The 25,725-nt window shown below is 38.2% G+C and overlaps 1 protein-coding gene across 17 annotated transcripts in view; it reads left to right on the top strand.

Annotated features, from left to right (window-relative positions):
- LOC122556624 (kelch-like protein 3) overlaps positions 1–25,725 on the top strand; it is a 120,144-nt gene that overhangs the window by 60,713 nt on the left and 33,706 nt on the right. For 16 of the 17 annotated variants that reach the window (XR_006313588.2, XM_087995316.1, XM_043703545.2 and 13 more), the window contains 3 exons: positions 5,843–5,952; positions 20,041–20,157; positions 21,689–21,838. Coding sequence is in view for 16 of the 17 variants with exons in the window: in XM_087995316.1 (XP_087851442.1) it covers positions 5,843–5,952; positions 20,041–20,157; positions 21,689–21,838 (377 nt within the window). In the remaining variant the exon portion in view is untranslated. The remainder of the gene's footprint in view (positions 1–5,842; positions 5,953–20,040; positions 20,158–21,688; positions 21,839–25,725) is intronic. The other variant, XM_043703547.2, reaches the window with a different exon arrangement.

Here is a 25,725-nt window from a genome sequence, read left to right as displayed (position 1 = left end):
CCTTCTGCTCTTATGCTGTAGTGAGGGTTATTGAAACAACTGAAGATGATTGGGCCTAGGACACTACCCATTGATTCCACTTTAGCTAGGACTCTGATGCCATACTCAGTCAAATGTGAACTTAATATCAAGTGCTGTCATGCTCACCTCAGCTCTGGAATTGAGTTCTTTTGTCCATGTTTGAATCAAGGCTATAATGAGCTCAGGAGCTGAGTGGCCTTGGCAGTACCCAAACTAGGTATCACTGAGCAGGTTATTGTTAAGCACGTGCTGCTTGATAACATTGTTAATGACAGCACGTGGAAAGTTTTCACATTGCTGCCAGTGTTATAGCTGTACTGGAACAGCTTCTCAAGTGGTGTGACAAATTCTGGAGTGCAGGTCTTCACTACAATGCTGGAATGTCTATTATAAAGAATGTAATAGCAGAGTGTTTAGAAATACGTAATATGATCAAGCAGAGTCAGCATGGTGCCATGAAGGGGAAATCGTACCTGAAAGATTTACTAGAATTCTTTGAGGAGGTAACAAGTAGGATAGATAAAGGGGAAGCTGTGGATGTATTATGTCTGGATTTTCAAAAGGCATTTGATATGATACCACATGTTAGGCTGTTTAATAAGGTGTTGGTGGTAGCATGGGTAGAGTACAGAGTTGGGATAACGGGCCCATTTTTAGGATGGCAGGCTGTAACTTAGAGGAAAGTGAATGTGCTGTAGTCAAGTTTGTGGGTGACACAAAATTAGGTGGAAAAGCAAATGGTGAGGATGTCAGAATCCTCAGAGGAATATGGACTGATTAAGCAAATGGGCAAAAACTTGGTAGAAGGAATACAATGTGGGAAAACGAGGTTATGCACCTTGGCAGGAAGAATAGAGGAGCTGAATATTATTTAAATAGAGAAAGGCTTCAGAAAGCGACAGCACAGACAGATTGCATGAATCACTAAAAGCTAGCAGCCAAGTTTAGTAGGTAATAAGGAAGGCAAATTGAATGATGGCTTTATTTCAGAGGGAATAGAATATAAAAGCTGGGAGATTTTGCTAAAACTAAATATGACACTAGTCAGCCGATAGGTGAAAGACTATGAACAGCTTTGAGAACATTCAGCTGACAGACACATGAAAGGACTGTCTTATGGGAAGAGATCGAGTAGGACGAGCCTGAACTTATTGAAATTTAGAAGAATGAGAGCTGAGCTTATTGAAGCATAGAAAATAATTTTGGGGGGGGTTTAACAGGGTTGATGTAGTGAAGTTGGTTCTAGCAACAGAAGACATGATCTCAGAATAAAGGGTCACCCATTTAAGACCAAGATTTCTTCTGAGGGTGATGAATCTGGAATTGTTTCAACTGCGGAGGGCTATCAAATCTAGGTGGTTAAGTAGACTAATAGCTGAGATGGATAGATTTTTAATCGGGAAGGGAATCCAGGATTATGGGTAAAAGCTGGGAAATTGGGGCTGATGGTTATCAGATTAGCAATGATCTCTCGGAATGGCAGAGCAGACTTGATACGCTGAATGGCCTACTTCTACCTCTACGGTCTTGTGATCCATAATAGGTCTGACTGATTTAAGGAATTTCAATAATCTGAGAGTTGTGGTAGGTGTTAGTGAAATATAGCATTGTGCTACCAGATTTTTCAGTGGTTTAGATAGATGCTGTACCAATTTTCTCCCCCATTGTCAGGGTGTGTGCAGATAATGTTCATTTGGTCTGTAAAAGTGAATGAAATCCATCAACTTTTACTGGGTTTTGGATGAACCAGAAGCAGATAAATGTCCATGGTTATGCTGTAATATGTCATGGAACATTTTCTTAGCCATTGGCTTTTCACTGGCAACATTCATTGCACAATTAAACAATCAATGGAGGGGGATGCTCCACAAGTATCCCCATGCTTAATGATGAAGGAGCCCTGCAAATTTGTCAAGCCTGGAGTATTTACAAGCATCATTCTGTGCTTCCTCTTGATATCCTCATTAGCACTGATAACAGTGTTTAGTCAATTCTATTCACTCCATGTTATCAAGATTTGGCTTAAGGCACTGGATACTGTGGCAGTAGTACAGAGGTCTTGTGCTGTCGAACTAGCTGTGCCTGTAGCTAAGCTACAAAACTGGCACTACCTGACAATGTGGAAAATTATCCAGGTATATCCCAACGTCAAAAAGCAAGAGGAATCCAGTCTAGCCAAGTACCACTCAATCAGTCTACTGTCAATCCTCAGCAAACTAATGGACGTTGTCACAACACATAACTTATTCAGGAAATACCTGTTCACTGATGCTCAGTTTGATGTATCTACCCAGGCTCACTCTGCTCTGATCTCAATACAACTCCTTTCCAAATACAAACAGAAGAGCTGAACTTGAGGGGAAATAACAGTGACTGCCCTTGACATCATGGTAGCATTTGATTAAGTGTGGAAGAAGTAACTCTGTCTCAGCTAGGTTATGTAGGAAGATAGTTATCATTATTGGAGGTAAATTATCTCAGCCAGAGGACTGCAGTAGTGCCTCCGCGTAGTGTTCTCAGCCCAACCATCTTCAGCTGCTTCTTCAATGACCTTCCCTCTATCGTAATTTCAGAAGTGGGATATTTACTGATGTTTTCACAATGGTCAAATTTAATTCCAACTCCTCAGATATAAACTGTGACTACAAGAGTAAGTTAGGTGTTTGAAATTCTGTAGCAAATAACTTGCCCTCTACAAGATATACTGCAGTGAACTTGTCAAAGTTCCTTGGACAGCACCTTCCAAACCTGCAACCTCTACCATTATGGAAGGACAAGAGCAGCAGATGCATGGGAATGCCACCAGTTACTAGTTCCCTTCCAAGCCACTCCCTATCTTGACTTAAAAGTGTATTGCTGTTCCTTCACTGTCACTGGATCACAGTCCTGAAGCTCTCTTCCTAACAGCACTGTGGGTGTACATATACTACATAAAGTCCAGTGGTTCATGAAGGTAGCTCACCATAACCTTATTGGGGAGAAAGTGAGGTCTGCAGATGCTGGAGATCAGAGCTGAAAATGTGTTGCTGGAAAAGCGCAGCAGGTCAGGCAGCATCCAGGGATGTCCTTTTATCTTAGCCTGCTGGACAAACTTTCCTCGTTCCTGAAGAAGGGCTTATGCCCGAAACGTCGATTCTCCTGTTCCCTGGATGCTGCCTGACCTGCTGCGCATAACCTTATTGGGGTCAATTCGAAATGGGTAGTAAATGCTGGCCCAACCAGTGACTTCAACATCCCATGAATGAATGAAATAAATCTCTTCTCCATTTATGGAGATGCATAATATAATAATGTACAAATGATGGCAATATACCATTTGACACATTTTGCATTATTTATGCTATAGTCGCGCTTGAAGAAGGGGTTTCTGTTTTCAGTTGTACAATGCTATAGTCATGCAAGCACAATATATCATTGGAATTGTGGAAACTGGTGACAGTTCACTGAATTTGATATGAGAGACTTGCATTAGCCACTCTTTCCTCCCAGTACAGACATGCTTGGTGAAAGAGGCTGAAACTCCTGCCAAATTTATGTATTTGACCTAGAAGTCAGAATATTGATCTGTTGATATGAGATGCAAATTTTTGGTAGGTAGAAGATGTGCCTCAATTCTGTTAAAATGAAAAATCTAGGCCACATTTTGCAACAACTCAGAATAAATTCAGACCTAATTGTAAATAATAAACATTTTCAATTATTTTCCATTTTAATTTGTGTGACTTTTTTTAGTGTGTTTCTTCTTGAAACGCCAATATAAATTTTGCAGCAAATCTTGTGTTTGTTGTTAGATCATTTGAACTGGAGTATTTTTTCTTAATTTCTAAAGTGCCCTTCAAGCCAAGTGTTCCTTCACATACATCTAGCTCATTGTTGTGCCTTTGGGTTTCACCGTCCACTGCGTTTATTAGTTTACTTGTAAACTAAAATTAGCTCAGTCCCCAAAGCTCTAGTCTCAACAAAAGATTTTCTTTCTAGAGAAAAGTGAAGTAAATCTTGTCCACCTAGTCGTCTTTCTCCTTATACAAATGTAAGCAAAGCCTAAGAAAATTGCATTCCTAAGATTTATATTCCCCTGACTATGTCGCCAGCAAAGTCCACAACTTAATTTCAATCACAGAAATTTGGCTGAAGCAGTGCAGAGATTTCATAGGTGGACTATGACATTTTACAAGTGAAAAACTCAAGTTATTGTTTCAAATATGGTATTTTCTTGTGCTAAATTAAAGCCTGCCAAAGTGAAATGAGAATGGGTAAAAAACCTGATAAGATTCTGTCATGAGTATAGAAATGCGATTACTATTTCCATGTTTGATTAGATTAGATTACATTAGATTACATTAGATTAGATTACATTACAGTGTAGAAACAGGCCCTTCGGCCCAACAAGTCCACACCGACCCGCCGAAGCGAAACCCACCCATACCCCTACATTTACCCCTTACCTAACACTACGGGCAATTTAGCATGGCCAATTCACCTGACCCTGCACATCTTTTTGGACTGTGGGAGGAAACCGGAGCACCCGGAGGAAACCCACGCAGACACGGGGAGAACGTGCAAACTCCACACAGTCAGTCACCTGAGGCGGGAATTGAACCCGGATCTCAGGCGCTGTGAGGCAACAGTGCTAACCACTGTGCCACCGTGCCGCCTAAATCCGTTCTAAATCTGAGTGCATCCTGTATATAGCTCAGATTGCAGAAGTATGTTCATTTAAGCTGGCTGTCTATATAACTCATTAGAAAAGTTATTAAGTAAGCTTTAGTAAAGCCCATATTTGGAGTGTTTTTTAAAAATGATATGTTCTATTTAATTTATTCACAAGATGAGGGTATAGCTGGCTGGGCAGCAATTATTGCCCATCTCTAATTGCCCAATCACATTACTGTGGTTCTGGAGTCATGTGTAAGCCAGACATTAGTGAACCAAATATTTTTCCAACAATTGGCAATGGATTCATGCTCAACATTTAGACTCTTAATTCCAGATTTTTATTGAATTCAAATTCCACCACAGGACATTACCGAAGCCTCTGGATTAATAGTCTAGTGATTCTACCGCAAGGGCATCGCCTCTCCAATAATTTACATGATTTTCTTAAAGATCTACACAGTTTGTTTGACTTGAGGCAATGTTTTGCTAGAATTCAACTTTTAGAGCTTAATTACTTATATCCATTCGAGTACTCTTAAATCTTTATGACAATCAACATGGTCCCTTGAGTACTAGGATATGTAATTTTTTCATCCTTTCTTAATCAAGTGGCTGATTCTGCTGTTAATCAGCAGGTTATCATCTCTCTCGTATCTTGCACACCCATCAATTTTAAAAAGTGAGAAAAATATTTCTTAAATAACTTTTAAATTCATTTTAATATATCATTATTTCTTTCACTTGTATACAAAAATGTAGCAATATCTTTTTTTCTTCTTTAGTAAAAATACCTTTTCTGGGGCTTTTCTTGAATTCTTGAATTGAACTTGAGTGCATTATGAGCAACAAAAAGTCCAGACAAAGCTTTTTTGAAGTACCTTGTACCAACAAACTGCGCAATGACTTAAGAATATGTGTACATTTATGTAAAACAGCAAGAAATTTTCAAAAAAGCTCTTTGCTTAGAGTACTGTAGCCATGTCACCACTAATAACAATGAGCACTCCTGAAGCATTTCAGAGGCTATATCTTGTCAATAATGGAAGAAAACATGGTGCTTATTTAACTAGAATGAGAATTTTGAAGTTTCAAAGAAATTAACCAAATCTGTTGTTTCTACAAGTTTACTTTTATGTTCATCTTTCCTGTTCTTTTTCCTGAACAGAGCAACATTTTCCTGATGTTATGCTAGGTGAAGAATTTCTTAGTCTGAATCTGGATCAAGTATGCAGTTTGATATCAAGTGATAAGCTCACAGTAGCTTCAGAAGAAAAGGTATGTTTTTAATTTATTGGATGAAGGCTTGAATCTAAATGTTGTAACTAACTCTGTGAAGTTTTCTTTTTAAAAAGTGGTAAACATTTCCAAGCTATGAGCAGCAAGGATTGCACAAAATTTCACATTTTCTGACATTTAGATTTGGTTAGATTCCCTACAGTATGGAAACAGGCCCTTTGGCCCAACAAGTCCACATCGACCCTCTGAAGAGTAACCCACCCAGACCCATTTCCCTCTGACTAATGCACCTAACATTGTGGGCAATTTAGTATGGCCAATTCACCTGACGTGCACATCTTTGGATTGTGGGAGGAAACCCACGCAGACACTGGGAGAATGTGCAAACTCCACAGACAGACACCCGTGGCTGAAATCGAACCTGGGTCCCTGGCGCTGAGGCAGCAGTGCTAACCACTGAGCCACAGTGTCACCCCAAATGTCGACTAAACATTAAGCATTATTATGCCAAATTACTGAAAAGTTGTTTCCTCATAAAATACTTTTCAGCAATGCTGATTTAATTAATGCCAAATGTATACATTATGTCATATACTCAATGGATATGTAGCCTTGTCGATAAAGTGTCCAGCTCCTCTTGGTTATTCAGCAAATCCTCTTCTCCATGTTGCATCAGGGTGAGTAGTCAAGCATCCTTCGAAAGTTGCTTAACTCAATATTTTAAGCTTCATCAAGCAGGCTTCCAGTAACAAAGTACTCCCTGGTGACCCTTTGGTCCTTAAATCTCCACACATCCTGTCCCTTCAAATAGCAAATTCATTCTCACCAGCATTTGCTTGTGGTTAACAAAGAAACAGTCTTTCTGTCACCACAGCCGCGGTTGTTTTTGCTTTCCCTCCAGGAGAGGGATATTCGCTCTCTGAGAATTTGTGTCCAGTATCATCAGTTTGCCCCTCTTTGTGTCGAGAGTGAAAAGAGGTACTTAACTTTCTGTGTTTCAGTCTGGATCTCTGTCCTCATTGTAAACAAACCAAACCAAACAAAACATCCTTCTGATGCAGTTCTGATACAGCGATAGTGTCTGCTTTGGCTCATTGGTAGTGGCCTCATTTCTGAATCAGAAGGTTGTAGTTCAAGTCTCTTTCTAGAGATTTAATATTTTAATCGAAGCTGACACTTCGCTGTGATGCTAATCGCTGAGCGATCAAATGTGCTAGCTTTTGGATGATGCAGTAAACTGAGGCCCTTTGTGCCCCGTCAGGTAAATGTGTGACCCCAGTAAGTTACCTTTGCTTTGGGCAATTCATTCTTAGGCAGATTTATAACTAAATTGGCTTTTTGTGGCTGGTCACTGTCAAGTGGTGTTAATGTTCTTCCCTGATCTAGCTAAAAAGAACCAAATCATTGATGGAAAGCGTGCAATTACATATACCTTGCATTACATTATTCGTTAGTTAAGGAAACATTGCTGATGTCATTTGGAATGAAAAATACATGATTTTGCACTGAAAGTCCATCTGGTGTTACGTAAACAGATGTTTCTTTGGCCTTATTTGTGTTTGGATCTTGTCAGTATTACTTTGGTAAATCGATCTTTTGTGATTAATCATGTCTGTCCGAATTGTTCAATATAATTCACTTTTCTTGGAATAGGAGATGTCTCCACTTTTGATTCGATGTTGATTTTATGATAATGTAGAATCTTTATTGCTGATCTAATTTAGGCCACATCACAATAGGTGAACTGCACCTGCTATAACTTTTGATTTTAATAGGACAAAGCAAGATTAAACATTCTGTTTTCCATCACTTAAGCTAATCTTTCTGGTTTGAGACTTACGATTTCATACTTATATATTCATGCAAAATAGGAATATCCTTAATGGCAAAGAGGAACATAGGAATTCCCTTATCCCATTATTAAAATATTCTCAACAATAGGCACTAATCATTATCTTCAAAATTTCTTGTCATCTTTCCAATACACGTTGAGATTGTGGGTGATGAGTAGAAGATGTAAATTATTTACAGAACAACGTCGATTATCCGAACGAGATGGGCGGGGAATATTTTCAAATAATTGATCTGATTGTAAACAAGTGGTAATTTATCAGTGCCAATTATCTGAACATGCCTCAGTTATCTGGCAATGCACACGTAAATGCAATTTAACTGATAACTGAATGCTGAATTGCCTAATGACGTTTTTAACAGGACCTTAAGATCTTGTTTGGATAATCTGAAATTCTGATGATCGACATCCGGATAACCGAGGTCGTTCTGTATACCAAACTTGTCATTTTTACTGTGAATGTTTATGATAGTATTTCATTGTGAATCCATATCTTGTAAAATATTGAACAATTTTTCTGATACCATTTTTGCAGTAATTTTCCCCAAAAGAACTGCTTCAGGAAATCTTGTGGCAACATTCATAATCATTAAAAGGTACTGGTTCCTACTCTTGGTTTTAGGTTTAGGTTTCTACACAATCTATTAAGACTCTGCTAAACGGTTCTTCAAAAGTTGGTATCAAAATTTAAGGTGCAGTTTAATTGAAATTTGGGGTCACCCCCACTACCTGACACGTGTGGCATGCCTCAAAAAATGACTACATATGTTAAGTAATCCTGGCCAATAAAAATGTTTTGATATTTTAAGCTTTGTTTCCTAATACCCAAGCAACCTGCTGTTGGTACATTGTGAGCCCGTCATGAAATTTCAGTACAGTACTCGGAACTATCAACTGATGGATCACTGCCTGTTCCTCAGTAGCTGGTATTTGAATTGGTCTCCATTTCCTCATTAAGGCATTCTCTTTCAAGTAACTCGACTCAGGTATTGTTTCTGACTCTGTCTCGGAGCAGGTTGTTTGGTATGGCTATTTCAGTTCCTAGTCTATTCGTTACATTTGGCCCATCTTTAACACAAATGTATCAGCTGCATTCTCAATGCCTTCATTTTTGAAAATTGTATGTGATAACAGAATTTCCAAATAATTTTCCTGTTTCACAAACTCCTTTTCTTCATGTCTAATTTTGTGAACCTGAGACCTAGTTACAACACAGTCAGGAAACAATCCATGATGATCTTGTTGTAATATTTGTTTGCTTTTACCTCTACTGGTTGCTGTACCAACCATGGTGAAGCCAGTATTCTTGAACCTGTCAGGTCATTTCCCAAAACAAATGCAGCTCTTTCTGTAGGAATTTCTTTCACATTACATCTTCTACTACAACATTTCCATTTACCAAGTCATTCTTTAGTCCAACACTTTATAATGAGGACGGTTTTAACCTCCATGTTCACCTCTGATTAATATTTTCTCCTTCATTAAGCCCTCTAGAAGACAAATAATATCAGCTAGCATTAGCAACTGACTTGGTCCAGTGTCTTCAATATCTTTATTGGTTTATCTCTTGATTCGAAGCGTAAGATAATACCTTCCTATTAGAGACCGCGTACTCGAAACTCCTGCGATTGGATTCTCCTTGTCAGTATTTGAAAAATATGTGTCCTGACTGTCCTGAGCCCTATCTCCCTTAGTACATTATAAGGGAACATTCTTTTTGTGCTGCTGCTAGTTTTAAATTATTTATTCCTCCTGTATGTTGAAGATCTCTATGGAGTACCTTCCAGTTTCCTCTTGTTCTCAAAAGCTTGGAATTCTCACATATTTCAAAGGACTGATTGTGTTGCCCAAGGGTTAAACAAATTTTAAATGTCTCCCTTTGTGGCTGATGCTGAAATAACACGTCAGTCTGTCTGCCTTACTGGCTGAAGTTAAAAATCACACAACACCAGGTTATAGTCCAACAGGTTTAATTGGAAGCACACCTAGCTTTCGGAGCGCCGCTCCTTCATCAGATGGTTGAAGGAGCGTCGCTCCGAAAGCTAGTGTGCTTCCAATTAAACCTGTTGGACTATAACCTGGTGTTGTGATTTTTAACTTTGTACACCCCAATCCAACACCAGCATCTCCAAATCATGATTACTGGCTGAAGTGAGTCAAGAATTGATAGTCCTGTGATTCTTAGGAACCATAGTTTTAGGCACCTTTTGTTAACTTAAAGTGAGATAGTTTTTTTTGGAAAATATGTAACATATTCATACCATCATGATACTCACAGCTTTATTCATGAATATTATTGGTGTTTGCTCCTACAAAGCCTCTTTAATCTTTGCTTAGCTCAATAAATAAATCCACTAGAAGGTCATAGTCAGCCTTTAAGCATGTGTTTCCAGCAGTAAAGTTTTATGATTAACTAAGAAAAAGTGACAAGTGTGATTTACTTTAGCTTCTGTTGCATACTTTCATTTAGATTGTGTAGTTAAATATAGCTTTGGGGACTATTGTACCTCAAATATGTATCGTGTCAAACTCAAGGGCGAGGAAACAGAATCCACATCATCATAGTGCAGATTCTTGCTCTCTAAAAATTTTATCTTCAGTATAATACACAACCAAAAAAAAAACAAGTTAATTTAAATGTCCCAGTTATAGTCTTAGAATATTTTGCTGATACATTAATGAAAGGAAACAGACATTATGTATCTATGCTGTATATAGTATCTATCATCCAAACTGTATTAAATTTAATAACTTTTACTAAAACTGTAAATCCACTATCTTTGAAAATGGTCATTTACTATCTCTGTACCAGAATATCATAAATGTGACATTAAAAAATTCATTCAATCTCTATTCTGTCATTCGCCAAATACTTTTTTCAGCAACTTCATAGCTTTTACCCTTCTATTTAAACTATTATAAACACTAATTTATGCTGTCGAATTTAGATTGGTTAAAATCGTAGAATTGTAGAGTACAGAAGACTCCCTTCAGCTCATTGAATCTGTACTGCTAAAATACATTCCTACCTATATTAGTCCCACTTTCCTACACTAGGCTCAAAACCTTGAATATTATGACAGTTCAGGTGCTCATCCAAGTACTTTTTAACCAGGTGAGATTTCCCACCTCAACTACCCTCCCAGGCAGTGCATTCCACATCTTGATCACCCTCTGGGTGAAAAATCTTTTTCACAAATCCCCTCTACATCTCCTGCCTTGCAACTTAATTGTAATATAAAGTAGAAATGTTATACTTAAATCCCAATGTGGCTAATTTTGTTTTTTCTAAATTAGACTTGGATTGAAAAGATTTATCAACCAGGATTTTTAATTTACACATAAGTATTGATTTATTAAAAAGAAAAAAAATTATTACATGGCACAGATTCTTGCTGTCTTGCACTTTCTATATGTCCCTGTAAAGTGAAAAAGCAGATTTCACTCGACTTTAAAGTAACTTGTCTTAGAAAAACATTTTCTTGACAATGGCAGTTATTCTTTATGGCAGGGAAGGATAATCTGTGCCACTTGTGGTCATCACTAATTATGCCCATTTATCTCTGGGAAATTGGGAAACACCCCTTGCTCAAGAAGATTCAGAGATCTGGTTTTCCTGGTGCAAATGTCACAGAAGATTAGGATGCAGGTAACGCTAGTCATCAGGAAAACTAATAGAGTGTTATGATTTATTGCCAGGGGAATGGAATATGAGAATAGGAACATTATATTGCAGTTCTACAAGGCATTGGTGAGACCGCATCTGGTACTGTAGACTGTATTGGTCACCATACTTATGAAAGGATGTTAATGCATTGGAAGCAGTTCAGAGAAGATTTAATAATAGACTAATGCTTGGAATTAGCAGGTTCTTTATGACGAAAGGCTAGATCTTTCTCTGGGGTTTAAAAAAAAATAGGGATGACTTAATTGAAACAAATAAGATCCCGAGAAGTCATGATCAGGTGGATGTTGAACATTTCCTATTGTGGAAGATTGTGGAAGATTCTAGAACTTAGGATTGTGGTTTAAAATATTGGGTTCCCCATATATAACTGAAATGAGGAAGCATTTATTTCTCTCACGATTGTGAGCCTTTGGCATTCCCATCCTCAAAAGGCAGTGGATGGAGAACCTTTAGATATTTTTAAGGCAGAATGAAATAGATTCTTAATTACCAAGGAGATGAAAGGTCAGGGTTTGGAGAATATAGAGCTGAGGTTACATTAGATCAACCATAATCATATTGAATGGCGGAGCAGCCTCAAAGAGCTGCTTGGCCTACTGGAGTTCCTTGATCATACGTTCTTATGTGAGAAATACAATATTAAGAAACTTTTTCAATTACATTTCCAGAAGAACAGTCAGGTTTCACCATGTTCTCTCCTTTTTAAAGGTATGTCAGAGACAGGTGATAAGAGCTGAGCAGTTTGTTCTGTAACAGTTGTTATAATAAACTGAAAAATTCAAATGGAAATTCAAAGTCTATAAAAATTGTCCAAAAATAACACCTGTAATACCCAGTCATAAAACCGTCTGATTTCCCTGAGTGAGTTCAGGCAACCAAGGCCAGCAATTATCTGGAACTATGTAGTTTTTAAGAAAACGCCTTGTTTTAAAAATGAAATTATGTTGCATCTTTTCATTAACCTTACATAGAAAAATAATCTAAGCATTCCACAATCCCTCAAACCTGTCCTCCAAAATTATTAAATATAAACTGTACTCACTCAGGGAAGTCCGAAGCAAGTTGGAGGATAAACCTTTTGTCTTTACAGTATGAAGCCCAAATGTACAATCCTGATTATCTTCAAACCTTTGCACGAACCTAAACTTATTGATGGTGTGAATTAGGCAAAACATTTCAAAGCCAATGTTGGAAAGTTTATGTTTATGAATTGCTTGCTTGACCTGATGCTCTACTGCCTAATGGTAATGCTAGTACTGTTTTTATTTGTTAATTTATTTGATATTTTGTGGGGTATTTTAAGCAAATGGATAATGCATATTCCAATGAACATAGTTCACTTAAATTTTCAAAAGTTTTTTGATGCATTTACTCCCATGAAGCTAATGAGGAACTTTAAAGCTATGGAGCAGTTATCACATTTTGTATGACAGTGCTCCAGTGAAGCACTTTGTGACTAATTACCAAGTTAAATATGCTGTGTAAGTACATATTGTTATTGGCTAAATAGAGAGGTGGTGTGTAATCAATACTGAGGACATGATCTGTTTAGGAAAAAAAAATCCTTTTGTAGTATTCATCAATGATGGACAGCAGTTGTATCATGAAATTTGCTGCTAACACAAACTTCATGATCAAGAAATGAGTAAAATGTCGAACAACTATCTATAGAGAGGCTTGGAGCATTATATTGAGATATGGTAGATTTTAATGTGAAGTGTAGACTAACACTTATGATATGAGGTAAGAGTTTAATTCCCTGGAGTTTGCATTGTGTAAGGGGGTGATCCTAGTTGCTAACCTCAAATGATTTCATAAAGCTCTTGTGATCATTGGTATGGATTTCACTTTTCTAGTTTGTAATTTAATTTTGGTAACAAGTCAAAATGATCTCCAGGTATTCAAAATCCATGATCGTATCAAGTAGAGAAGCAGCCACATTCTCAAGAATTAGTCATAGAGTTGTACAGCACAGAAAAAGACCCTTCAGTCCAACTTGTTCATGCCAAACAGATATCCTAAATTAATCTGGTCCAATTTGCCAGCACTTGGCCCATGTCCCTCTAAAACTTTCCAATTAATATTCCCATCCAGGTGCCTTTCAAATGTTGTAATTGTACCAGCCACCACCACTTACTCTGGCAGTTCATTCCGTACGCACACCACACTATGTGAAAGAGTTGTCCCTAAGGTCCCTTTTAAATTTTTCCCCTCTCACCCTAAGTGTATGCCCCCTAGTTCTGGAGTCCCCAACCCCTATGAAAAGACCTTGTCTATTTCCCTACCCATACCTCTCATGATTTCATAAACCTCTATAAGGTCACCCCTCAACCTCTGACACTCCAGGGAAAAACAGCCCTAGCCGATTCAGCCCCTCTCTATAGCTCAAACCCCCCAACTCTGGCAACATCCTTGAAAACCTTTTCTGAACTCTTTCAAGTTCCACAACATCCTTTGATTCTTTGAAGTTTGCATCACATGTAGATAGGATGGTTAAGAAGGCGTTTAGCATGTTTTCCTCCTTTGCTCAGACCTTTGCATATAGGAATTGGGAAGTTATGTGAAGGCTATAAGACATTGATGGGGCCTATTCTGGAGCACTGTGTGCAGTTCTGGTTGCCCTGTTATAGGAAGGATATTATTAATTTGGAGAGAGCTCGGAAGAGATTTACAAGGAAGTTGCTGGGAGTGAAGGGCTTGAGTTATAGGGAGAGGCTGGATAGGCTGGGTTGTTTTTCACCAGTGCATAGGAAGTTGAAGGGTGACCTTCTAGATGTCTGTACAATCATGAAGGGTATCGATAAGGCAAATAGCAGGTGTCTTTTCACTAGAGTAGGGGATTTCAAGACTTGGGGTCATGTTTTTAAGGTGAGAGAAGAATGATTTAAAAAAAAAAAAAGACATGAGGGACAGTTGTTTTCTTTAACAGAGTGGTTTACATGTCGAATGAACTGCTGAGGAAGTGGTGGATGTGGGTATAGTTACATCACTTCAAAAAACATTCAGATGAGTACATGAATAAGAAATGTTTGAAGGGATATGGATCAAGCGCTGACAGGTGAGGCTAGTTTAGTTTGGGTTTATGGTTGGCATGGACTGGTTGGATCAAAGGGTCTGTTTCCGTGCTGTTTGACTTCATGACTCAATGCTTTAATATCTTTAATAATGGCACCTAACAGGTGCCAAAGGGAGAGTAGCTGAGAAGTGGCAAGGCCTAAAAATGCCAGCTTTAATTTGATCTCCCAAATATTTGATTTGAGGAAATTTCTGCTCATTTAGTATAGGATAACAAATAAGCAGCATGACAATTTAGAGACAATTTGAGGAACTATGGAAGGCTGCGGTGAGATAGTGAGATGTCACCAGTGTACGTGAACCTGATGTGTTTTGAATGAGGTCACCAGTTGGCTGCATGTTCGAACAGCTGGAGTGAAAAATTTCCATGAAGAAAGTTATCACAAAGACTGTCTCACACTTAAATTTAGAATACAGGTATTCATTCATTTTAAGTGGTTTGGCTGGAAACCTCCTTCCTGAAGACTAGAAATCTGATTGATTATTAAGCTTGACTCGACTGGAATTGTAAATGCTGTTCCTGATTTCTTTTTGTGAATAATTTGCAAATAACATAATTCATGAATTTTTAACTCTGACAAGCTGAATTTGATATGATTGATTAATATATTATGTAACCATTAATGCAATGAACACTTCCAATGTAAGGAAACATACTGTAAATAAAAAGTTCCAATCATGCTTGCAAAAATCCAATGTTTAAACAAAATACCCTTAATTTGGAAGAAGTGGATTTCAATAGTGTCTATTCTCCAGCTAAAAGCAAAGATATATCAAAGAAGAACAACTTAAATGTGGATCTTGAAATGTGGGAGAGGCAAGATGCTTTCATAAGAAAGGGAAGATCAAAAAACAAAATTACACAATCAAGAAGGGTCTCTGGATGCATGTGGGGTTTGAAATCATCAACATCCAATTCACTAATCTTTGTGAAACTCACATTTATATTGTTTTCTTCATCAGAACGTGCAGTGCATAATGTGCATTTCTCACCTGCTGTGCACGTTTGAATTTTTTGTGTTATCATGCCATTATGATACCAGAGATGACATCTTCATGATTAATTCACATTTCGCATGCACAAGGTAAAAGGCCACATATTGACTTACAGCCTTCAGGAGAATGTCCCCCCCACTTTTTTTTTTAAAAACTGTAAAAGAATAATCTTTAAATTAAATTAAGCATTTGCTTTAGAAAGCAATAAATGATGTCTGATTGGATTTTTCATTTAATTAAAAGTTTACTTTCCACTAAGGAGCCTCTAACAAAATGCTTAAATTTACATAATCAGGATAGAATTTTAACAGTTTTGAGTCAGGGATTAAGTGAAAAATGAATTGATTTTTATTTTATTCAAACTATTAAACAACATAGGAATATGACTCAAAGATCAAGCAAGTGCATTCCTTTTATTTCATTAATTTCTCTCTTTACTGAATAATGGTTTGAATAGCAATCTTTTCAGGAAACACATAGAGCTATAAAACATTTATCATATTTTCCTCTTACCTTCCACAAGTCCAAGACCAACACTACTACTACTCGTGTTCATGGGTGCCACGAGAAACCATTAATTGATTTTTGTAATTATAAGCTTCCACTGATGATAATCCTACTTAACAATGGGGGAGGAAAAAGGTAAAATCATTTCATTTCTTGAACTCAAGGTAATACAAGCATATTAAATGAAGTATTATTAAATGAAGACAGATCTGGAAGAAAATACATCAGGATTAAGAATATTCCTTTAGTGAAATGCAAGCCTTAGGAGATTGAATGAATTGTGAAAGTAAATGGCAATGCTAATTGTGCAGGATTAGTTTGGAAAAATATGCTTGAACATCTTTTCAATTATGTTTGTTCCTACTTGTTCTAAGGCATGACTGCTCCAAATGCAGGAGAAATTGAGACAAATGATAAGTACCTTTAGTAATGTTAGTATACTTGTTACAATGAGTAACAATAAAAATATTCAAAATAAACTGGATTAGGAAATAGTCATAGAGATGTACAGTGTAGAAACAGACCCTTCAGTCTAACACGTCTATGCTGACCAGATATCTTAAATTAATCTAGTCCCATATCCTCCTCAACCTTTCCTATTCATATACGCATCCAGATGCCTTTTAAATGTTGTCATTGTACCAGCCTGCACCACTTCCTTTGGCTGTTCATTCCATGCATTCAGTACTCTCTGCGTGAAAATGTTGCCTCTTTAGGACCCTTTTAAATCTTTCCCCCTCACCTTAAACCTATGCCTTCTAGTTTTCAACTCCCCTGGGGAAAAGACCTTGAATTATTCACCCTATCCATGCCCTTCATGATTTTATAAACCTCTATAATTTTTCCCCCCCCTCAGTTTCTGACACTCCAGGGAAAATAGCACCAGCCTATTCAGCCTGTCACTATAGCTCAAACCCTCCAACTCTGACAACAGAGTTTTCTGAACCTTTTTCTGAACCCTTTTAAGTTCCATAACATCTTTGCTATAGCAGGGAGACCAGACTGAATAGCAGTATTCCAAAAGTGGCCTAACCAATGTCTTGTTCAGCTGCAACATGACCTCCGAACTCATATACTCAATGACCGAAACAATAAAGGCAAGTTTACCAAACACCACCTTCACTATCGTGTCTAAATGCAACTCCACTGTCGAGGAACTATGAACCTGTATTCCAAGGTCCTTTTGTTTAGCAACGCTCCCCAGAACCTTATCATTAAGGTGTATAAGTCCTGCCCTGGTTTGTCCTACCAAAATGCAGCATCTTACATTTATCTAAATTATATTCCATCTGCCACTCCCTCGTCCATCAGCCCATCTGATCAAGGTCTCGTTGTACTCAAAGGTAGCCTTCATTGCTGTCCACTACACCACCAATTTTGGTGTCATCTACAAATTTAGTAACTATATTTACATCCAAGTCATTTATATTATTACATAAATTACATACGGTTTGTAGGAATCGATGTGTGGAGGGAATGTATACAAACATATATGAGAGTTGCTGGAAGGTCATGCATTTATGCATTCCTCCCATGTTAAATCAATGTAAATTGGTTAAATTTGAAGATGATACCAAACTGGGAAGGAAGGGAAAAGAAGGGCAGTTACCACAGAACTTAGGCTCAAAATGATGACAGATGGAATGCAGTACAGTTAAATTAGACTGTTTGTTAAGTATTACACACAGTTTTAAACATCATGTCATAAAGGAATCAGTCAAGCTTCAGAGGGCAGTTCAATCAAATCCAAACAATTGATCCGTGGCATGAGATGATGGAGTTATTAGGAAAGACTCAATAAAATGAGCTTCATTATTGCTGACTTCTCTTATGGGGAATGGGTGTCGTTGGCTGGCCAACTGGCTGCCTGTCCCCAGTTATTCTTGAGAAGATGGTGGTGACTTTGCGTGTTCTACCTTAAGTTGTATGTTGGTGTCCAGTTACTTGTTGCTTCCTTTGTTTTGGTTAACTAGTTCTCGTCTTCATAGCAATCTCAGCCAGAGTATAACTTCCCAGAAGTTAATTCATAGCCACAAATTCTATTTGCATCCCTATCCAAATTCACTTTGAATTTAAATGAATGTCTTTCAAAAATGAGCTTGTGCAAAGTAAATGTGACAGGGAAAGTGAATGTGAGAAAGGTAAGTGGAGCTTAATCCACAAAAAGACCAGTCATGAACTTATTGAATGGCAGAGCAGGCTTGATGGCCTACTCCTCCTGCTTATTATGTTCTTAGAGTTATGACAAATCTACTGCCTAGTTTTGGTCATCCTACATCATGAATGTATGGACGTAATAAATTGGAAATGTTGGATAGGATGGTTCTAAGATTTTGCCAAGGTTAAGAGGTTCATAGAGTCTCCTGATCAGAATGTCTTATTTTATGAATGAATTGGAACGAAAGTGTTTTTCCCAAAGCTGGAAATTTACACTTGCTAGTCTTCCATCAGAATCTGGTTTGGTGTTGAGGGTGGTACATTTGGTCTTGCCATCTTAATAAGTTGCCAACATTACGTTGATTGCAATAAACAGATCAATAAATGGCATGCTACTTGAGTAGTATTCCAGGGAAAGCACTGTGACCAAAGGAACTTTAGACACTGTGTAGATAGCCTTTTATCATGGAAACGTATGTTGCAAAAGTTTAGCAAATCTGTTGGCTTGCATGCTACTGGCAAACCCAGCTGATTAGACTATAAGCCTGACATTATCAAGCGTGTAAGACTGATGCTCCTGTATCATTTGCGCAGACTTCTCTGTCTCTGCTGGAGGAAGGAGACAGTGTCTTAGGATTTGCATGGTGTCAAGCATGTCATCTTTTGCAAGAATAAGGGCAACTGCAGTAATTGTAAGAACATTGGAAGTATTTTCCTGTCAAGAATTGTGGGAAAGATATTTATCATTGTTGCTTACATCGGACTGCAGATGTATCCAAAATTTCAGTGCAATTTCAGAAGTGGAAACTCCAGAATCTTTTCAGTCCAGCAGCTGCAATGAAATATTGTGAACCAAGGAGGCCACTATCTATTACTTTCTCTAGCCACTAATTCAGAGGTTCTGACCATTATAATTCAGTCACATACTGTATGTTCACTACTAAACCAACAAGATTTACAATGGCTCCACGTATAGACGTACAGACATACACACAACTTTTCTGTCAGGAGAGCTGTCCACTAGTTCCATAGCTTGATGGACATCTGTATCTGGACTGCAATAACTACAAGCAAGATTTGAAGGTGGCAGGCAACTGGGAGGTGGTTGCCAATGGCCAGCATCTCTTGAGCCTGATTGGTTGGAAGGAGCATTGGAAGTGTCCAGAAAAACTCTAGAGCAGGGAATCATACACCCTTCAGCCCAGTGCCTTACTGCCAAGCCAGAGTGAGACTGCTGCATCATACAAGGTAATGTTTGACACAATTGACCATCAAGGCACAAACCTTCGCCTCATGATTTGGAAGGCTACCCGTACTGCTTCAGTGAGGTGTGGTTTGATGTTGAGGGTGACTTATCTGATGTAGCTTATCATACCATCAACTCCAGAAATGGGGCCTCCCTCTTAGGATGACATTGGGATTATGGTCTGGATTCCTGAAAATCAAAGTCTAAATTTATTTTTTTCATTTTCACTGTTTTACTAATTTGTGCCATTTGGCCAACTTCATAACAACAACCAGTATTTTTGATCTATTCTACATAGGGAATTTATCGGGGGTGGGGGCATATGTTCACACTTCCCCATCCTGTCAAATGCTTACTGCTGCTGTTCTCTTCCAGCAAGGGCTCACTGGTGGGCATGGTGCTGGTGTAATTACTAGGATATCTCTAGGAAATGTGCGAGTAAAAGAAAAGTGCTGTTTAACTTTGATTTAGATTTAGAGGCCACAATTACAAGGTTTGGTTTGTGGCAAGGAAAGAGGTTGAAACAAAACTTTGGTATTGGATTACTAAAATTTAATGCTCATTTCAGGCCATTCAGACTTCCACCTACTTCTTTCTCACCGGCAGGTATTTGAAGCAGTTATCTCTTGGATAAAGTATGACAAAGAAACTCGCCTGGACCACATGGCAAAACTAATGGAAAATGTTCGCCTTCCACTACTTCCACGGGATTATCTTGTCCAGGTTAGCAGCAGTGCTCACTTGTGGACTAGAGACCTGAGGTTAGATAGAGCCTGTCAGATGACCTTTTTGTCATAGGAGCATGTTTCATTTGCAAGTTAAATAAAACACAATTAAATAAAAAAGAATGTAACCAAAAAATAACTTTGAGTTGAGAAGAAACAAAATTCCATCGAGATATTTGATGACTTTTTGCTTTCATAATGTGCACAAAATCATTTCCCAGAAAATCCATTTGAAGAAGACTTGTAAAAACTATTTGACAGCAAAGATGGATTTCAATTGTAATTTGGAACAACTTATGACAGAAACAATGACCTGGATGTTATCATCCCTTTAGGAAATGGCTGGAAGTGAGAGCGTAGAAGGATCCCATACAGTGGTGAGGAACATGGTAGTGGAATGCCCATTACCTACCTGCTGTCATGGCATTTTGCCAAAAGTGATGAAACTGTAGACAGGCCTCCAACCTAGAGACCAAGTAAGCCACAAGTGGTCAATTAGAAGTCTGTTCCTGCTGCCGCTGGCATTTTATCAGCAACAAAATAGGTGCTCTGCCATGTGGAAATCCATTTGAAGAGCTCTGTGAGGCTCCTGGGCAATGATAAATTATCAGTGTGCAGACTCCAAGATCTGTGTGTGATTAGTAATGTCTGAAATCAAAATCAGTACACTAGCATGTGCAGAAATTAGGGTGACTGTGCAGCTGAGAAAATGTCCTGGATACTATGGTAATGAGAAAAGGGAGACCTCCTCTTTGACTCTGTGGCCTCTGGAGGTTCTCCTGGCAGCAATGGCTGCTTGTGACATTCCCAACAGTCCCTTATCAGGGCTTGCCTGATGACCTTAAAGACCCAGAACCACTTAATTGTTTTATGGGCAACTTGCTTTCACGGTGTCTTTGCCTTATAGGTGCAGTTCCAGCAGTAGCCTTTGTACTTTTTGGCTACTAAGCAGCTTGCCCTTCGATCAGCCAGCAGCTCTTGCTATACAGTTGCCCAACCCCCCAAATCTAGAGAGCCTAATGGCAAATAATTGGTTGCTAAATGGCAGAAAAGGGTGATCTTGGGTCACACAAATGTCTGGGGTGGATTTGGTTATTTACCAGGGGGCCTGCCTTACTAATTAAATTCTGGCCATAGAAGATTTCTGACACAGAAGGAACCCAGGCAGTCCTTTGGATCTGTGCCAGTCAAAAATTGCTAGCAAACCAAAGCTGCTGCAATCAGCATTGCATCATTTTTATTTTTAAGTTGACTTCTAAATATCAAATGCCCCTGTTTACATTTTGGAAAATATGTTTTGATCCAGGGCATAATGTGATTTTTTTGCTAAAAATGTTTTACTTTAGCTGTCAGCTTTAGAGAACTATTTGGGGTTAGTGATGTACTGTGTTACAGGACCTTCTTTTGTTATATCTGGCACAGTGCATTTTTATTTTAATGAGCCAATTGGTAATTGTTAAATGTCAAGCTATATTCAATAATGTCTATTGCTGATGTGACTCACATACGTGTATCCCTGCTACATGCAGACTGTAGAAGAGGAGGCTTTGATAAAGAATAATAATACATGCAAAGATTTCCTAATTGAAGCCATGAAATACCATTTACTTCCTCTTGATCAACGAGCTGCGATAAAGACAGCGCGCACAAGACCAAGGACCCCAATCAGTCTACCCAAGGTAGGAAAGAGGATGCTTTAAAGTTTGAACCAAAAGCAACTACCTGTGTCATTTTATTGACCAGTAGCTTTGCTAATATGTCCTCTGCAGGTATAAATGCAGACTGATCAGTTTGCTTCCCTAGTCTAAAACTACCATCCAATTCTGAACTAAGATTGGTCAGAAGTAACTACGGAAAATTTTCTGCTCGTACATTCTTGGCATGGAACCACACTGACCGGCAGCGCTTTTCGAGATCGAGAAGTTTTTGGTTTCACGTCTTCAGTTTCAGGTTTATGCACACTTAGCAGGCACTTTAAGATGGCATATATGATTGGAAAAATACCCTTCAAATCTAGGCAAAGATAGATTAAACAGTGTATTACTCTACAGTTGGCAAAAAAGTCTTGTCAACTAGCAATACTGGAGGCATTGCATCCAGTAAAGCATTCTCCGTTATTGTGGTATTGAGGTATTGTTTTAATTTGTTCTTGGGATGTAGATCATACTTTAAAAGTAAGGGACCAATCAAGCGAAGCAGAAATGAGGAAACATTTTTTTCTGAGGGCTGAGGGGTTTTGAAATTCCCTCCCTCAAAAGGTCGTAGATGCAATATCTTTATATGTTTTTAAAGCAGAGGTAGATCATTGATTACCGAAGGGATAAAAGATTATCTGAGATATGCAGGAGCGTAGAGTTGAGGTTAAAATCAAATCAGCTATGATCTTATTCAATGCCAGAGTAGGCTTGAAAGTTTGAGTGGCCCATTCTTGTTTTTTTGTTGTTCATATCGGTAGTATTGTCATGGCCTCATATTGCTCACTTATCTGCTGTGCAAAGATTGTGGTGGGCTTTCTTCAATTGCTGCAGCTCTATAGAGTTCCATAATGGTGTCAGGTAGGTTATTTGAGAACTTTGGCTAGTTATGATGAAGGAATGTGGTATTATGAAAGGAGCTAGCAGTGATTGTTTTACATATTTCATTCATGGAATATAAGCATCGGAATCTGCAACTGACCCCTACCTAACTTGTGAGTCATTGATTCCAACTCCACAGAAACATAAATCGGTGCCCTAGGGACAGTATGGGACAAATCATACAGTCCTTGTGCAGTCTGATGACTGGTAGATATGACTTGCTGTCTCTGTAGTCGTTTGGGATGCTGCTAATGCAGCGGTAGAGAAGAGGGTATTTCTGAGTCAGTTAACCAGAGAAGGCAATGTCACGGTATGAAAGTGCAATGACAAGGGCTTAGGTTGTTGGGTGTAGTGGAATGTGGGTGCAAGAAATATAGATAAACAAATTGAGGGATGTGGAGGGTGAGGCAGTACTGTCCAAATGTAGGTGAATCTTGGTGTCGGCTGACAAATGGAATGTTTGGAGTTACTGGTGATTTTAAATTGGTAGAGAGTTGGGTACAATCTGAGGTAAGGAAATTCAAAATATCATAGGGCAGATTATGAGATCTAATGGAAACTCTAAGGATGATTTTGATGTGGGCAGTGATCAGAGTGGATGGGGATAGAATTGACGGTGGTGGGCATGGTTGGAAGGTGGTGGGTTCACAGGTCACTGGCATATTTTCAAAAATCCTTTGTAGATGTCAGAAGTGCAGTTGCATGTGGAAGGAGGCCTGTAGGATGGATGGAGTTTTAGTGAGTGCAATTGGAGGAGCAGGAAAACTCACTGCTTAGCAGTTGCATGGGCAAAATTCATATACACATGCTCTCAAATAGCTTTTTGCTTTTTTTCTCATAGTTCACTGGTAGAATACTTTTCTGTCAATGAGCCCAAATTTTCTACAATTCTCTGAAGGAGAGGTTGAAACAAAAGAGGGACCTCACCAGTCAATAACTGAAGCTTTAAGGCCAGTAGCAGGAAGCATTCAAGGAAAGGCCAGCCAAGCAGGGAACGTATAGCCAAAGGCAGCCATTGGTGTGGCAGTGTCTTCGGTATGTGGACAAACTGTCTGAGAATCAGGGCCAGAGACACCTGAGGATGTCCTGGGAAACACCACAATTTGCCAGATCCTGTCCTGTAGCAAGGCCTGTTGTCATGATGTTAGATATGATGTTAGAATTTGGTAGAAAGTACAAGAAAAGGCTATGAAAATGAAGAATTGAGGATACAGGACAATGGGAGGAAGAATGTGAAGAAATTAGATGTGGTGCAGAGATTTATAGAAAATCCTCCATGGATGAGGGCCTTCAGTTACATAGTTAGATTGGTGAAGCTGGGGCTACTGTCCTTAATGGAGAGGAGGTTGAGAGAACATGTGATGGCAATGCTCAAAATCTGAAGATAATAGATAAAGAAGGACTGTTCGCATCGGTGAAAAGTTGCGAACAGCAAGACAGTGAATTAATATACCTTCTAGCAAAAGCATGGTGGAAGAGATAAAAAGAAACCTCCTTAATACAATAAATGGTTAGCATTTAAAAAGCATTACCTGAGAGTACAGTGGAGGCAGATTAGAATTTGATAATTATTTAAATCTAAAAAGAAATCTAAAAAGAGAACATTGTATGGCTATAGTGAAAAGACAAAGAATGCAACTAGCTGAGTTGCTCATCTGTAGTGTGGCCAGGAAAAAGGCAGGCTGCAAGGCCTCCTTCTGTGCTGTTATCATTCTATACTTCTATGATTTAATGTTACATTTGAAGTACTCTGGAAGTAGCTAGCAAATTTGAGCTGTGTTTGCCATCAATTTCCACAACATTTTGAATTGCTGGAAGTGTGGGACATTTAAATAACATCATATTTCTCAAATGGCATCTTGATGCTGTGATTTTATTGAATTTTGATGCAAACTATTTAAAAGGTGAATGTGCATTTCAGCTTAGTTTGAATGGCCTCAACTTTCCTGCCTATAAAGCAATTACAGCATATCAATTGATTCATCTACTAATTCCTAACCTCAATTTCTGTCAAGATTTGAAACGATTGATTTAGAATGTTGTTTACATTCAACACCAGTTGCTCTGTCAAGTCAAAAAGCTTGATTTTCCTAGTTCAGGCCATATTCTAGGTCAGAATTATTATTGTCATATTTTGAGTAATAGTGTCAGGTTCTCCTTGGATGCCAGTCTGTATGATCAGTTGTATTGGCCCAATTACAGTTTTTAAAAGTTCTTGAATTCTAGTCCGTGAAGTGTAGAGCAGAGATACTTACGAATGCTGTAATCTTAATACCCCTTTTCCTGATAGTTTGTGTTCTTGACCAAGTTTGACACTTCAGTGTAGTACTGAGAGCATCCTGCACTATGGAAAATGCCATGTTTTGGATGAAAAGTTAAACTGAAGCCTCAACTGCACCTTCGGGTGTAAGTAAAAGTTTGTATGGCACTAATTGGAAAAAAAACTGGAGAGTGATATTTGTCTTGTAAACAGCATAATTAAAATTTGTTATTTGGGGTATATTTTGTTACCGACTGCCAATTAATTAATGTGTTTCACCTCATTGTGATCTTGACCACATTTGAAAAGTCTACTTCCTAGACTGCAGAGTACTTTGAATGTCCTGAATTTGAGAAAGGCACTGCGAAGGTGCTTGTTCTTTTTAGTAATTTGCTTTTGTTTATAAAACAAAAATTCTAATGGCCTTCATTGTGACTTTATTTATCTGTAATCTCTCACTCAGGAAATGATTTATATATTTTGTATTTGTTTAGGAACTTACATAAAGCAAAATGTACTTCAGAACAAATTTCAAATAGTACAGTCTATATTTGAAAAAATTGGGAAGATCTGATGTTTCAACTTTAAACAGTAGCATGTGAAAGCAAGTCTTTTGCTTTGTCCATAATAACTGTTGGACAAGTTTGGTTATGGAGTAATAAAAACAATTTTGGAAATGTAATTTTGGTTTCTTGATTTATTTGTTTTTCAGGATTTTTATTAGCAGAAT

This window comes from Chiloscyllium plagiosum, unplaced genomic scaffold (genome assembly GCF_037043375.1).
Source record: "Chiloscyllium plagiosum isolate Xiang-an unplaced genomic scaffold, Cpla_swu_hap1 HiC_scaffold_16, whole genome shotgun sequence".
Taxonomy (NCBI): Eukaryota; Metazoa; Chordata; class Chondrichthyes; order Orectolobiformes; family Hemiscylliidae; genus Chiloscyllium; species Chiloscyllium plagiosum.
The sequence above is the reverse complement of the archived record's forward strand: the minus strand, read 5'-3'. Positions and strand labels throughout refer to the sequence as shown.